At 41.5% G+C, this 16,623-nt stretch overlaps 1 protein-coding gene across 1 annotated transcript in view; it reads right to left on the bottom strand.

Annotated features, from left to right (window-relative positions):
* The window catches only part of LOC146612186 (glutamate receptor ionotropic, NMDA 3B-like), a 92,321-nt gene that overhangs the window by 29,030 nt on the left and 46,668 nt on the right, over window positions 1–16,623 (bottom strand). The window contains exons 2-5 of the mRNA XM_085342666.1: window positions 9,937–10,637; window positions 3,476–3,972; window positions 2,128–2,399; window positions 1,272–1,508 (exon numbers count right to left, since the gene is read on the bottom strand). Coding sequence (XP_085198792.1) covers window positions 1,272–1,508; window positions 2,128–2,399; window positions 3,476–3,972; window positions 9,937–10,637 — 1,707 coding nt within the window. The remainder of the gene's footprint in view (window positions 1–1,271; window positions 1,509–2,127; window positions 2,400–3,475; window positions 3,973–9,936; window positions 10,638–16,623) is intronic.

The raw sequence follows: 16,623 nt of genomic DNA, 5'->3' as shown, positions 1-16,623 counted from the left end.
TTAACAGGTCACAGGGCTGCTAATGAACACAACCTGTTAACTGACACATCGCCAATGCGATGATCAAACCTGTGACCTTTCAATAATGGGAAGGTCTTACTAATCACTCGACCGTTCTTCCACTTAAGTTGTTTTCTCAGTTTGCTTTAAGGGTAAAATGTGGTTTTGTATTTATTTAAATATTATGAGCGGCAATCTCACTATAAGGACAGGAATAATTTAAGGAAAAGATGTTACTGCACGGAAACTTGAAAAGCAAGCAAGTTATCTTAATGATTGATTCTGGAACAATGTGAGGCTATATAAAACAAAGACTGCAGAAGACAGAGTCGTTATTCACTGGCAAATACATTGAGATTGTGTTTGTGCACCAGTGTGACTGTGGGTGTCACACGATCTGTTAAATCTGACAAGGTTTTGAAAAATGCTGTTACTCCAAAGGTACATTTAATATTTGTAATTTACATTTTCATACCAAACAAATGTCATGAAAATAAGTTGTCTTTTTTTTTTTAAATCTCTGAAGTAACAGACATTGTTTTTCAAGTTGCTTTCAAGTTATTAGATAAATTTGCCTCAGTCTGAGGATTTGACTTCCATTTATCTTTCGCAATTCTGTTTCTCCCTGATATTAACCTATGTCGCCATGTTTCAACTTTGCCTGCTCGCATGCCCCCCCTCCTTTACATCATCCCCTTTCTGCCCACCTCCACGTCACTGTCAATCTGTTGCTTTTCTCATCCCTGCTTACCCACTTACCCTTTCAACCCCATCTCACCATCCCTCTGTCAGCCTTCCTAATACCGTCTTTTTGAAACCTATTTCCTGATTCGCCTTCTCACCTTCCTATCCCCCTCACTGGCCCTCTTCTCCGTGCCTTCTTGTTTTTAACTTTGGGTCTGACTGCGTTGGGGAGCTAACCTCAACTTGCTCCCATTTTCACCACCTTCATCGAACCCCATCATCCTCACCATAACTCCTTCACTCTCTGTCACTCACTTACCCTTTCACCTTTCTGTCCCTGTATGCGCATTATCCTCCCTGTACCTTTCTACTTCATCACTGCCTACCTTCTTAACCTATCCACTATCAATCTTTTCTTCTCCCTAGCCATCTCCATCATTTTTCTCTCTAGCACCCTCTTTCAACTTTCCTTTGCCATTGACAATAAGCATCCCATAAAGCATCCCCTCCCCCTCTTCTTTGCAATGACTTTTCCTCGCCCTGCCCCACATGATGCCAATTAATCACAGAGAGAAGAGCTTTGTTACCTTGGTGGCGACAGTGCGTCCAAACAGTATGGCGTAGCAGAGATTAAGAGCAGAGGAGTAGGAGAATACACGTAGTCTGTTCCGGCCATGGGGTGTCATGCCAAAGGGGCTGTTCCACTCATACAAGGTGAGGAAGAGCGCTGTGAGATGCAGCGTGACAAAAATACCCACCCACATGGACCAGTGGAGGGGCCACATGAAGGCTCCAATGGGAGCTGCAGTGTCCTGGCTACGGACCTGTTGGATCAAATGCAAACACAAGAAGCTGACTTGAGACCGTTGATTGCCATGCATTGTTTGTATAAACTTCTGTTAATGACTCCTCGGCAAATTAGCTTAAAAAAATGCACACATTGTTTTTATTCCGTGCTATTTATTATTCAGCCAGGAGAAGAAATCACTTTTTAAAATGATGAATATCTCATTTTCAAATGGAGCCGTATTGTCAGATCATATCATGCGTTGCAGATTGTCAGCTATAGAGGGAAATGCTAACCAATCAAAGAATAGCTACAGCATGTTTGAGGACTCTGTCTCTCAAATGCCTCTTAGACTCATTACACACTCTTAAACTGCATTCAATTTTGAAGTTCAGTAATTAACATACACTCTCAACTAATGATCTCCCGCTCCTTACTACAATACCAAGGTGAGGGGGCTTAGGGTGAACAATAAGTAGCTGCAGGCCAAATGATTAAATCATACCGGCAGAGGCATAAAAAGTCAAAGTAACACTGAGGACTGCAGTGCTTTAACTTAAAACAGAGCACATTTTTAGGACATGCCATGAATTCTACAGTCGTAAAAAATCAAGTTTAAACCTCCAACAATTAATGATGACTTCAAGCAGTTGTACCAGAATGCCCAGGCTGGTGGAGTAGAAGGGTGAGGTGAAATCTATAACTCTGCTCCTGGCAGAGTTAATAGAGAAAGAGGTGACGGCCATATCGGCGGTTCCGCTCAGCAGATCTCCTACCAGTCCCGTCCAGCGTCCTGTCCCACTGAGTGCCCCATACTTTCCATCTCCCACAATATATAAGTCGAATGTGAAGCCCATATCTTCTGCCAGCTTTTCCAACAAGTCAATGCAGTACCCATAGCAGCACTTTCTCAGGTCCTCTGGTAGTTCTGAGAGGAAAGAAATGATGATGGTGTGATATCCATCCGGACATTCATATGCATGATTTGGATGTGGTTGCACATATGGGAATTGCCTACAAACAACCATAGCTGAAGGAAAATGTTGATAGATTCTTACATTACACTTCAGCTTTGGCATTTTTTATGACCTGGCATGGACTACATTTATTCACATTAAGTACTTGGATAAAAAAAAAATTAACAACCCTCAAACTCATTAAAGAAAAGTAGAGCTGGCAAGATGTAATGGAGCTGCTCAATATGAATTTTTAAGTTCTTGCCATGTTTGCCATTTTAACTGCTCTGGCAAACATTTTCCTTGCAATATCGCTTAATCAACATCAGCAGCGTCCCCGTTGCTCTTGCTTGGCTTCTGGACCTCTTTTACAAATGAACCATCATGAATTTTATTTTCAATATTTTGTAAGTTATGTTATGTAAAGGTGTAAATACCCCTCTGCATTGAAACGATTAATCCTATCAATGGCAACCGAATAAATTCACAGTACACGTCAACATTTAGTACCTGCATCATCGTGAAAAAAATTTACATTTTCCTATAGCTTCCATATGCAATCGGCTGATTAAAGTTAAAGAAAGTCAGGTTGACTGTTATTACTATGCTGTGGACTGGATGTATAGCTGCAGATAATCTCATGTGTGAAAGAAAGATCGTAGTAGTACATCTTTGACAAGATACTCTTGATCTCTTATTGATTGAATTCCTATATGCTCTTCATTCATGAAAGATGTAGCTGGTGAGTGTAGCCCTTGACCCTGACCCTGTTATATTTTCAACTAAACTGACCTGGTGCAATCCCTTATTGATTCTACCTCAAATTTCCATATGTGCTCTAGAGACATGGCCAGCCAAATACAGCAACACTGAAACTGAAAGGAAAAGATCTGAGGGTTTATGTAAGCAAAGCTTGGAGAGGCCATAAATTAGAAGTCATAGATGCTCACAGTACAAGTTAAAATGTTTCTGACAAGTATTACACTTCTACAGTATAATGGTTCTATAATGACAGTATTCTATGGACAAATGGCAAAATAACACTCACCTGTGCCATCCCAGTCTACTGTTGTAGTATTTGAGTTGTGAAGCTGGTTAAAAAGGCCATGTATTATACTAGACTGGTTAGTTTTGGGGTCCAGACAAAGCTGTCCAGCTGGACACAATCCATCCTCGTCCACCTCCCGTGTGAAGACAAATGGGTGTTCCACCAGGGTCACAACCCTGAGGCGGTGCCCTTCAACCGAAAGTCCCGGCCTCCAGCGACCTCCAAAGTTGCCGTCACCCTGGCCATCCCCTCCCCTCACCCCGGCTCCAAGACCTTGTCCCTGGCTGGTCATGAACCCTCCCACCAGTCCCAGAATGCCACCCTCCAACTCCAGTCGACCTCGGGTCCACTGGCCTACAGTAACCCAAGCAGGCTGCCCCAGAGCACCTCTCTTCAGACTCCATACATGAAACAGTTGGGAGGACAGAATCCGAGAAACACCAGCATCGACCTGGATCAGGCCTGTGGCCCCGGTGAAGGAAGTGTTGGAGAGAAACCTCGAGGGACAGAGGACAAAGAACAAATAATAAGTGGAAGCCAACAAAATATAGAAAATAAACTTGACATCCACCTTAAAAAAGTACAGCCTGCAATATTATACAGATGACACTAAACATAGTCTATGAAAAAAGGCTTATGAAAAAAGGAAAATGGGGCTAATGCAAGAAAAAAGTTACAGTGTGGTTGCAGAGCTTAAGCAAGTCTGGTCTCTAATGGGTAATTGCATCTTCCAGAGAGTCATAATTAAAAGTTAATGCAGTGCAGTGAGGGTCTTCTCCTCCTATCTGCCAGTCCATACAGACAGTCATTGCTATTCGGCTCACTCGTCTCCACACATTAGGAGGAGCAATCCCCATTCGCACATAAATCTCTCCTGGCCTCTTGAACCACGCAGGGATTTTTTTGCACATGTCTTAGCAGTCGATCACGTGGACATCATCAAGCCATACGAGCTCTGTTTGATCATAAGGGATTGTCATGAGGTCATTGTAAATCATAGGGGTGGTTGTTTAAATGTTAAAGTATGCAGGGACCACTTCAGTATGGGTGTTGAACCGTGCCGGGACTGTTGATGATGTCTGGGTCAAGGCTAGAAATGGCAAGTTTTCCTTCCATATAATAGAAACGGGTGGTTGAGCCGGAGTCCTTTCTTAGAACAGAAAACAGGTTTATCCTCTTGCGCTTAGTTCCCTCCCCCATCTTTTCTTCTTTTCTCACTCTCATCACTAGGTTATATGCATGCATTAGCTTAGATTGTGGCAGCTGAGAATATTCTTCATTAAATATGGAATATCCAAAGGATAATGAAAAGGCTAAATTTATCTTGTGGGTCATTAACCTGTCCTCCAAGTTTAGCCTTTACTAAAGCCTGTCTGCCCCACACAGCGACTGATATAAAAATGTGAATATATGTAAGGTTTTATGTATTCCGCTTTAGTTCCTTGCCCTATATCCTCTCATTGTGATTTACTATAACATCAACATAATTGTAAAGAACTTGATTAAAAATGCTTCTGATTGGAAGCCATCCCCGTTCCCTTTCACATTAACTTATGTTTCCTCATCGGCAGCTCCCTTCTGTCTCTGTGGCCATAAAGCGAAAGTGCTAGCCTTGCCTTGAGCTGAAATCACTCATGGTAATAGCACGGCTGAATCATCATATCCAATAGACAGCAGATTCATCAAGCCAACCAACTCCAGACTCTTAGTCTAAGCTGGCCAAAGAAAGAAAAAAAAATAGCCACACTGTAAGCTTTACATCTTTTATCCAAGGAGAAAAGTGCAAGGTCTCAAAGGGTCCTCTCCCACTGTTTGTGACACGTTTGGATTCATGCCCAGAGATAAGAGGTGAGATAGGAGTGTGACATAATATAGGGATAAGAGCAGTGGTGTAAAAAAATGTACTGCACACTTTAAAGCTGCACCACCTTTTAGTTATGGGTCCTGCGGATTGTTTTTGTAGCATCAGGCCAGAGGCTGTATTTAAAGGATGACTCTGGATTTCACAGCAGGTTGATAAGTCACCCAGCTATGTCAGAGAGGGATGGCTTCCTTCCCTAACACCTGGCCCAGGTTTACGCACTCAGAGTAAATGTCAGTGGTGTGGTCGGTAAATGATGACTCTATAAGACTGTCCCAAGCATGCGTCTCAATCTCTTGTCAGTCCACCTCCTTCAGTTTGGAGGAAAGTTTACTCCCTTCGTCTTTTTCTGCCTGTCTGTCGGGAATGATACAAGGCCTGCTTGTTTCATTGGTTTTAATCTCTTCGGGGGAGATGGAATCAGCGTGGCAGCTTGTGTCGAGTGAGATGGCACTGACTGGCAGATTTCACTCTGATAACAACAACCCGCTATCTTTTTTCCTCCTTTTTCTCCTCCCTCACATCCTATTCCACACAAGTGTGTCCTTCTTTTCCTTTGTTTTTACTTCTATTTTTCTTTAGCTGTATCCTACTTCCTCTCTTTTATCTATCTGTTTGTCTTTGACCACATTCTCCCTTCTCTCTAATGTACTTTTGGGAATAAGCACCTAGGGATTCTGTGATTCTGGACATTCTGAAGAGCAACATCAAAAGTGGCTAGTTTCTCATATTTTTATCTTCATTGCTTTGAAAGAGTAATTTTGTAACTTTTATTTTTGTAACCTCTCATCCTCTCATACCTTCTTTACTTGCTAATATCTCAAGACATCCTCCCTCCCTCCCTGCTTTCCTCACTCTGTCCCCAGGGCATTGAGCTGTTAATTGCCTTTTCCATGTGGAAGTCTCTCACTTCCTCCAGCTTTGTTAAGGCTCTCCGGAGAACTGCCGTGTCTGGCTGTTGGAGGCGAGGGATAAGAATCAGGGAGTACACTGGAGAACAAGTGCATGAGTTTGAATAGTGCAATAGAACAACCCCTTTTATCAGTCTTTCACTGGCCATGAACAAAGGTCACTGAGACTATTTTGTGGAGAACTCTATTGTAAATAGTTTAATCTGATAGGCTAGACCATGTGCCAATTGGTTGCCCACGAAAAGATTGCATTTTTCCCTAGAGTCCTGATGAAGTTTGAGTCATTTAAAAATGTCTTATTTTCTTTTCTTCTTTAAATAAAAAAACAAAGCAAAACTTATATCTTCATAGAAATAGGCTTAAGTTGAACTGATAAAATATATACCTTGGATGCAGTCTTAGTTTAGCATGCACAATACTTCATTAATTGTCTCTAAAATATAGTGTAATAAAGAGTTGCTTGAAACGATATTCATTTGGCACATGGGGAAAAACTAAAGTGTTACGCAAAGTAAAATTTTGACTTGATACAAATTTAAGATTAACAACCATGGTGTTAAAATTCATACAGTCGTAAAAGAGGAGAAAAACAATACAACATAATTCAGCCAATAAACCAATAACATATAAAACACAACTTATAGAAAATCAAAGATTTACTAAATAGCCGTTACTAGTCATGATGTGATTGTTTGGTGTGATATTAAGATGAAAATAATGTTGTAGTCCCCTGGGAGGCCTGTCTGTCCCTTACAGCATTCTGCTGTGTGTTTTTATATGCTGGTATCCTTTTACTACATTGGCAGTGTGTTTGGGATTATAGCCATCCCGAAAGATGAAGCGGTTACCAATCAGATTCTTTCCAGATGGTATTACATAGATGACTGCACTTTTTTGCATTCATCAATTTCATTTCATCAACGCCACCCACCCAAAAAAAACCTGTACCACTGGCTAAAACACTGGCCCAAATCATGACAGAGTGTTATACAGATGGCCGTAGACACTCTTCTTACGTATATGTTGATGATTATTTGAACCAAAGTTTCACATTTATATTCATCACTCCTTAAAGAACTGTTTCAGTCCAGTTCTTGTATAATTTGTCATACCTCAGCCTTTTCTTCCCGTTTTCATTCCTTACAAATTGCTGCTTGAAAGCCAGTCAGACAATTTCTAATGAGGTTTCTGATAAACAGTAGATGGATCATGTGAAGGACTAGATGCATCTCTTTGGTCCCGTGCCAGGTCTTTGCTGTATGTCTTCCTATTTTAAGGATATTTTTAGTCCTGCCACTTCTTCTTTTATCCTCCATTTGTCCATTTTATTCTAATTTTTTTAAGGGCCCACTATGCAGGGATATGCCAAGTTTCCAGCTAATAGCTCTTTGGAAATCACCTTGATGGTGAAAATGTAATTTTACACCTGTCAATCCGTACTATTTTTGCCAGTTTTTTGTAACTTCAACTGAATGAATAATTGATAGGCCAGCGATAAGTGATTCAAGAGTGAAAATGAGTGAAAAACCTTGAAGACATTCAGCAGCCATTCAGAACTTTTGCACTTAACAAAAACTGATGAGTTAAAGTCTGGCTCCTTGGAAACAAAATATCAAGAAATGAGAGGCGGCTAAGGAATTTTGCATAATACTTTACAACATATTAAAAATATAGATATGATAATATCATAAACGGTCCATCAAAAGCCGGTTAGGGTTATAAACTCTCTTTCCAGTTTACCTCTTCAGTCTCTTCTATTTCAGTAACAGCCTTGCACTAAGTAGGACTACACTACAGCCTCAGCTTATCAGCGCATTTCATGCCTGACTAAAGTAAAGTGACTACCACTGTTGCATGTTTTCTGTCTCTGCAGCTTCTCTGTCACACATCGCCTGAGTCATTTAAAGCTAGTCTGTTAAACTGCACTAACATCTGCATGGTTGCTGGCTTGATCGAGTCGCTACAGTTTGGTGCTCTTAAATTCAAACTTTGTATACATACTGGCCCCTGCTTTCATCAGCGGCATTTGTTTGTAGTGATTTAGGCAAGTAATTTATCAAAATGTTTGCCCTATTATCATTATTGTGAGTTGTTTTGGCCACAATAACCATGAAGTGAAAAATCTATCGTGGCGGCGCTACTCTGAACCTAATTAACTTGTTTCAAACTCTAATAATGGATGTTCAATAACACAACTTCCACAAAAGCCTGTGGCCCTCCATGCCCCATGGTTCTGAGATCCCAGTGCTCAACTAAACTGCTTTGCGGACAGAGTGCTGTGAGAATCCAGCTTGTGATTATGTGGCTGTTGTCTGTGATCACTCTCAGCTGGCAGGCACCACGTGGGCTCAATATTTGCTGTGGACCCAGCTCCTACCACAAATCCTTCCCTCACCAGTATCACATGACTTGGATGCATGCTGTTTTATCCATTGTACCCTTTGAAGTATATCCATGTCAACTGTTAGAGAAAAATATTTAACTTTGCAGTGAGTTTATTGCAGCAGGCTTCAGTGCATCATGCACTATCAGCCACATATTGCTCAAGAGGATTTCTAGAGTATGCGAGTGTGATAGGTTTTTGCACTCCATGTCCAAATGCGAGGATTTACGTTTTTCTGCTTCAAATGAAAATGTTTAAGGTTTAATGTGTATTTCAATCAGTTTTTTTCCCCCATGTGTCAGTGGTTATCATCGTAGACCACACCTTGTCAGACCCGTGAAAGCTGTCAGAAGCCTTTTTTTGAAAGCTGCAGGAGTTGGAGCAACAGCAAACAGAAACACACAAAACCCCTCTGGTGTCAGTCTGCCAATCTGTATGCCATAAAGACCTCCTCCCCACCTCCAGTATGACAGTGCTATTCAGAAATTACCACCCCCATGGTGCAAAGGACAGACAAGGGCAGCAACCAGAGCATACAGTACCACAAGTGGAGCCAGTAACTCCTCACAAAAATGTCAAAATGTCACTCAGAAAGCTAACGACCTAGCATGTATTTAGTGATGTGACCAGCGAATTTTAAATGCAGTTTTTCACTGTCTTCTATGAATCATTCGGTTATTTAAATAGTAAAACTATGTGCAAAAATTCAGAAACTCAGGAGTCATTTAAGATGAACCTGTAGCTGCAGGGAAGTATAGAGTGTAGACTGTAGAGAGTATAAAGCTAGTCTTATGCCATTTGAAACAATACATTTTATTTTTAGAGGAGGTATTACTATCATCTCTAAACTAAACCATAAAACTCTGGAGTTGATCTCAGTGCATCAACATTGACAGAGAGTGGGGTTTAATGATGATCAAGTAACACTAGGCACTAATTCTAGACTTTGCTAAACAACCAAATTGAGATTAAAGTAAAAGTGAAAGCTTATAGCCAGCATCAGCATCATCAAATCAACCCATACCCCCGACTGTTATCTGTAAGGGTGCCTATAGCAACAAACTACACTGCATAGGACTAATAAGAATTACCAGTTCCTGCACTGTCAGTCTGTATACCAAAAAAATATATACTTGCTGTCTCTGTCGTGTGTACTCACTAGTCAGATCAAAGCTGCCAAATAGAGTAATTTGTTACAAAAAACCCTATATAGCTAAATATTATTAGAGGTGAACAAAGACATTATTTTAGCCATTTTTATGTGAAGTAACCCTTTAATTAGTTGGTGTATCCTGTACATTCTTACCTGGCTAGATATTGTCCAGAAGAGGGCTGTTCATGTCGGTTTGGTTTGTCATAGCAATTTACCATGTTCTGAGTGAGTGCCAAATCTGGCCTCACCATGGTTGCTGCAGTGACCGCCCGGCCAATCAGCTGCAAAGCATCCCGTATATAGAAGCTTATTGGCTTGCGGCCGACCTCCCCATAGGCTAACAGTCCAAGAGGACCTCCTAAAGTGTGCAGCGAATCTGGAGACAAGGGATATCCCATGATCCACTGCAGTGCTGGTAGTGATGGTGCGAGACGCTGAGCAGCCCGAAGGACGGAGGATAGACACTCGGGGTCGGATCCCAGGAGGAGAACAGACGAAACAGGTGAGGGGGAGCGCAGGAAACGGGTGGAGATGAGCTTCAAAGCCTCTTCTTCCATCTGCTCCTCCCTTCTCTCCTCACTGCTCCCCCCTCTTCTATCTCTGCTCCCTGTGATGCGAGTCAGGTTGATTATGTCCCACAAATGCCAGGTTGAACCACTGTACTTCTGAAGGTGGGTCAGTAAGCCATCACCGCCTTCGTCCCAGCCTGGGCAGATTACAGCTGCTCCTCCCCAGCTGTCCCCCCGACTTCCTCTATCCCTATCCCCACCATCTCCCCCCTGCAAAACTGCAAGGAGCAAACTTCCCAGGGTTGATGGAGGCACACGGGCTGACATCTGCAGGTGAAATCGGTTCTGTGACAGAGGATAGGAGTAAATAAGAAGAGTTGAAAGAACCAAAAGAACAAAGTAGATCAGTGAAAGAGTTAGGAGAAAAAATACAAAAATATAAAAACAGAACAAATAACAAAAAGAGAAAGAAGATAAGAGAGCAAGATCAGACCAGAGATTAATAGATATCACCAAAACTAAACACCTCTGGGCTGAATAACATAAAATCACATTAAACGTAGCTTTTGTATGCACCAGAGCTCTGCAAAACAATTCCTGATGCGGCAGTAATTTACAGCAACACAGATCAGAAACAATCAGTCACATTTGTTCATTATCTCTCACTCTGAATGAGAAGAGTCGCACTGATACAAACAAGGAGTCAATGATTCGCATCTAATCTGCAACATCACAGTTGGCTTGGCAAGACAACAGTAGCATCCACAGTTCATCCAGAAGCCCACATTTCCAAACCCCACTGAAAACACTAGCTTGTTTCATACTGTTGAATGCAGCTCACAGATGGACCTTCCCCTTCCTTCCTTTGGGGTTTCTATCCATTTTTCATCCTATCAGTGCTCCAGGCAAGGTTGAGGGGGGAGACTGCTTTTATATAAAGAGCTCAAAGTTTAGCTTAACATGACCTGAAGTTTGCTTTGAATGGCTCCACCCAAATGAATAGAAGAACATCCTCTGGCACAAATGCATACACATTTTCAGGATCTTTGTAACATATATCCAGAAAGACGTCTGTGCACTATAAAATAAAACACACACAGAAGTTACCTAATTGAATCTGTATACTATTAATCTACGAGCTTATGTCCAGAAACACTTGTGGAAAGCACACACATGCCTGTATATCTGAAGATAAGCTATCTGAACACAGATGTAACCCACACTGAGACACATTTATTCAAGTGGAAATATCCCACCCAGGAGTACAGAGTAAACAGCGCAACCCTCTGCTGAAAGTCCTTGAGTCTCTTAAGAGAGTCAGAGAAAAAATATTTGAAGTCTGGAGAGACATGGATGAATTAATGCCGTATGTTTGTCTTCCCGGAAAGGCCCAGGTGTGTGCAAGGGGACAACTGAAGATAGGTCTTCTCGTTTGAACTCCGCAGGGGAGCTAGAAATGTGGGGGTATCTGGTAAGTGGGGGTTGTTGGCGAGATGGTAATGGATGACAGAGACTAATAGAGATGGGAAGGTAGTGCCTACAGGTGCAAGTTTTATTCAGTGTATTTCTGATAGGAATAAAACTAATATTATGCATATACAGAAAATGTGACGATAGAAGATCAACAGAGCGCCTCAAGGCAGCTGGAGGAATTAGTATGTAAATCTATATCTGCTCTCATCCTAAATTCCTCTGAGTACGATCTATCTAAGCTAGCGCTTAAATATTAATATTCGACTAAATGTATGGTTATGTTATGATTCCTGTCCTGAAAAAATTATCAGAGGCTACAAAAATCGGAACAGACTGAGTCTGCATAATGGAGAAAAAGCTGTAAATTATGTTCCTTGTCTACATAGCTTGTTAGAAAACGAGAGACGAATTGTTGCTGCATTTATCACTGTCAGATTAATTGTGATAATGTTCATCTGCGGGATATCTCACTGCTGCGTCAGCTGTTTTGTACCAGCATTATTTTTTTTCCTAGCACAATCATAGATAGCTTGTTTGACTTTTAAAGAGATTCTTTTACAATTTCAATTACATTTAAGGCATTTAGCCTGCGCTCACGATCAATTTACAGGGAGCACGACAGCAGAACTACTTCAAGGGTGAGGACGTGAGAATAATAGCAAAAGCTCAGCAAGGCGTTAAAGAAGTTGTGTTTGTAGTTGCTGGTGTTAGAAGAGAAAGCAAATTAGAGAACTCGGAAGAGGCAGACATGGGGGCCGTGATGTGATTCTGGAGAGATAAGGCGATATGAGCCATTTCGAGAGGACGTGAGTTCCAGCCCATAAGATAAGGAAGCACTCTGCTGTTTTGGCTTGAGAGGGAAGACTTCTGAAAATGTTTTGTAGGAAGTCGAATGTGTGATCCACACAAGTGGACCCAGTGAGAAAGTTCTTAAAAAAAAGAAAAGAAAAAGCACATCAGTAAGGCTTATTCTGGTTATTAATATAATCCTTTCTTGTCTGCATTTGAATGTTTCATCACAATTGTGGTATTAGAGTAAAAGACACATGTTTTTGATGTGCGTATTGGTGCAAAGGTGATGTAATGTAACATGAAACAACATCAGAAAAGAAGGATCACCAACAAACAGACACCTTCAGCTTTGTATGCTGAAAATACTCTAGCCTGATATAACACCATTTTATCTCACCAACTCCTTTTCTACTTTTGCAATAAGATCAAGAAATTCTTCTGTAATGCAGTTTTGCTATAGCCAATCCCGAGGAGAGATCTCTCCCTGAGCCTGTGTTCAAGGGTCAGGGGTAGCAATGACTCGCTGGAGAACACACACAGACACACTGCTCTTAGTGATAATTGTGGAGAGAACTAAAATTTTAAAAGTGTGGTTACACTTCACTGGAGTAGATAACAATGCTCATTTCCACGGGCTTTTGCAAATTGGCAAAAAATGAGATAAAAATAAACATGGGCAGCATTAAACACATCTAAACAGAGCGTGGTAGCTACTAAACTTTGGCTTTTAGGTAAGGAAAAAATCCAGTGTTGTAAATGAAACAGTTGCACTGGATTTCCAATGCAGGAATGAGAGCATCATTGTGAAGCAGAATGTAGCACATTTTTCTAACCTCAATTATCTTGTTTTCAGAAATTTTGGAAGCCAAAACCTTAGTTAAAAATAAAATGTAATTGCGATTGCCAGCCTTAAGGACTCAAGCAAACAAAATTCTTCGAAAACAACTCTTAGTAAGGTAAGTTGGCAAGGCACTGCACTGGCCAAGCAAATACATCAAACACACCTTGCTGCGTAATTCAAACTTTTGAATCTCATATCTTCCTGCTTATGTCACAGTGTTGCAGTGTAAGATAAAATGATTCAATGACCTAGCTGCTGATGCCAACTCATAGTAAGCTTCTAACAGCTTACTGCCAGTCAGCCTTTTATTCGTCATTATGCTTTTCTATTAAACACACATGCACACTGTGTTCTTTTTTGGATTATAAAAAGGAGGCATTTGCCACTCATTCTCAAAAAAAAAAAAGCTGAAAAGCTCTTCAAAACCCTATATATAGCATTTTTAAGTATTGCAATGTATCCAGAACAATGAAAGCTCTGCCAGTCAGCCATCGCTCCAGCTTAATCCAGCGTGTCTTCAAAATAAGCTGGAAACATCAGTGTTTATCCCAGTGGCACACCAGATTTAATGTATGCATATGTATATGGTTGCATTCTGGCTTGTGAATACTTACAACAGTCTTCACTTCGAGCTGTCTGCATGAATCTGTGTTGTTTTTGACATCCCGGTGTTCTTGCCTCGGGTTGAGTCTGATTTTATTATTTTACGTACCAGACTTTGAATTTAGCGGACCTGAGGACACCTGAGTCATTATCTAGAGGAATACATGTGGCATATTTGCTACGATGTCAAGATTAAAAGTGGCTGTGCTGTCTGGAACTAGGAAGTTTAACGTGTGTTGGCAGGCTTCTTCTGAAACACAGATTCACTTCTGTGCTATTTTGTGGAATTTGCTTTGGAGTGCAGGGACCAGCTACAGACAAACAGTCCTGATCTTGCTAGCTGTAGTTCTGAGCCCCTCTGTGCGACTCAGGTCCAGACCCAGGTTTATCTATTTGTAAAGTACACAGGACTTTTTCAGGCTGAGTTAGAACTGTAATGGATTCGCTAAGCAGCGCTAGATTTTCACCTGTAAGGACCTCCAGTGTGTGTATGTGTGTGTGCTTTTGTGCGTATGCTCTTATCTTTTTCTATTCTCAGGTAAAAGCTCTATCCACAAGCATGAGGTTAGAAAGACTCAGAACTAAGGATGCAAGATAAGCAAAGCTAAAAGAGTGTCAGCATTATTCCAATGAAATATAAAATCCATAGCCCCTTTCACACATCTGCAAATTAGGATCCTTGAACTAAACCTTTGCTTCTACTTAACAGTTCCAGTGTGCTGTTAGCCAATGATTTTCAGGTCTTCAAACAAACTGCAAACCTAACACTCCCAGGCAGCAGAGAGGCGCACACGCAGTAGGCAAAAACAAGCAGACACAGATACAGTGCAAACACACCAAGGTGTGAGCATAAACCCAAAAGGATCTTTGGGCAATGTGGAGTAAGCAAACCGACAGGAGTGCGTTGAATCAGAACAGGAGGTAGCAGCTCTCAGTTAGTTAGCTCATTCCTTATTTAGGTCTCCATAAGAAAAGCTGGGAGACTCAAAGGCGTGCACTCAGTTGTAGACTTTCGAGAGCCAAAAATGGGGGAGGAAAAAAGATTTCCCTGAACAAAAAAAGAAATAAAAAAATAAGCACAGAAAAAACAGCAGCACCTGCAGTTTCAAAGCTTATTAAAAGTAAGTTGGAAGGAAAAGCAAAGGGGTGGGACATGGGAGCAAGTGCATTTTCTGTGTTTGTATTTGAGAATTTGGTTTGTTGAAGGAGGCAAAAAGGCCCAAGCTGAAGCACTTAAAAACCAGATGTCTCTGCTTGGCCTTCCGTCACTGCTTCAGGCAACGGATCACTTTACCTTGCTGCAGCTTGATTTATTGCAAAAGCACACTCTAGCTCTAGTTGGGTTTAACATTGCGGTCATTACTCATTTGCATTGAGCTAAGCAGTGGTGGATAGAGTGAGGCCCTGCTTGGAGTTGTCCTCGCTGCTACATCCAGCTGCATGGACCTCTGCCTGAGCCTCTGAATGGCTGCTTAGCTTTTTCCTCTGTCCAGGAACAAAGCTCATGGTCAGGGCAGCACTCCAGACAACAACACTTCACTGAACACATTAATATTTTACCCCGACTGTCACCAGGCGAGTTGCCTGTACGTAGGGAGGATGGAATGAGAGATAGGAAGAGAGACAGAGGAAGAGAAATTCGGATGTAGATGGGAATATATGTTTGAGATGAAAGCGGGAAGAGAAATTGATATGTGGTTTAATATCCGTGTTTGTGAAAGGAGGTAAAAGGCGATAGTTTGCATCTGAATGTGTCTGCAACACAAAGGAACACGAGAGATAGTGATGGTAGAGTGCATGCGTGTCTTGAGGAAGACAGAGAAATATTTTCTCTGCAGGATGCCAGCCTTACATTTCAAACACCTGAGATGAAAACTGAGGATTGAAAGCTGAATGTCAGACTAAAATGTCAGCAAATGCAGGTTTACACGCACACATAAAATAATCTAAATCCAACTTAAGCGGAGCGATTTAACCCTCAGTGCACAACTGGCGAATGAAAACATGGGCACTGAACATCATACACTTGCATTAACGCATACACAATGAATAAAAAAGCTGTTGAATTTGTGCAATTTTTTACCCTCACAGTCCAAATAACACCCATGACTGAATAAGGCTAGTCAAAGCTGTTTGCATAAAGCAACACTGACAGCCGCACTTTTTAGTTGACCAGACAGTGGCTAACTGGGCTGTTTGCTTTGCTGTTGAGTAATTGTATGCAAATGGCATTGTTTAATTTTCTTCTAATTTCCTTACGTCTCCTGGCGGTAAGTGTAATATGGGTGACTTTAATCTTACTCAGCCATGCTGCCGGGGACTGGAGCTAAGCTTGGTGTTGGAAAGAAGCTGGCACTGCTACACAAACATATGCAGCTGAGGCAAAAGTGGCAATGTGCGCACACCTAACTGCAATACACACGCAGGCGAGCAAATTACATTTACGTGCTCACACATGCATGAAAGCATGGCACACACTCACACATGCACGCAAAACACGACTGTGAAGCAATCAGCCACTTAACACAGCAAATGACTATGGTTATCTAAGCATAACAGCCTGTTGGCTCAGAGAAACAGTGATAAGCAGTAAGATACACACTATTAGGCTCCACCACGGGA

The sequence above is a fragment of the Diplotaxodon limnothrissa genome, linkage group LG19, assembly GCF_057381915.1.
Source record: "Diplotaxodon limnothrissa isolate DT_005_m linkage group LG19, D_limnothrissa_male_GT1.1, whole genome shotgun sequence".
Lineage (NCBI taxonomy): Eukaryota > Metazoa > Chordata > Actinopteri > Cichliformes > Cichlidae > Diplotaxodon > Diplotaxodon limnothrissa.
This window is presented reverse-complemented; position numbering and strand designations above follow the sequence as displayed.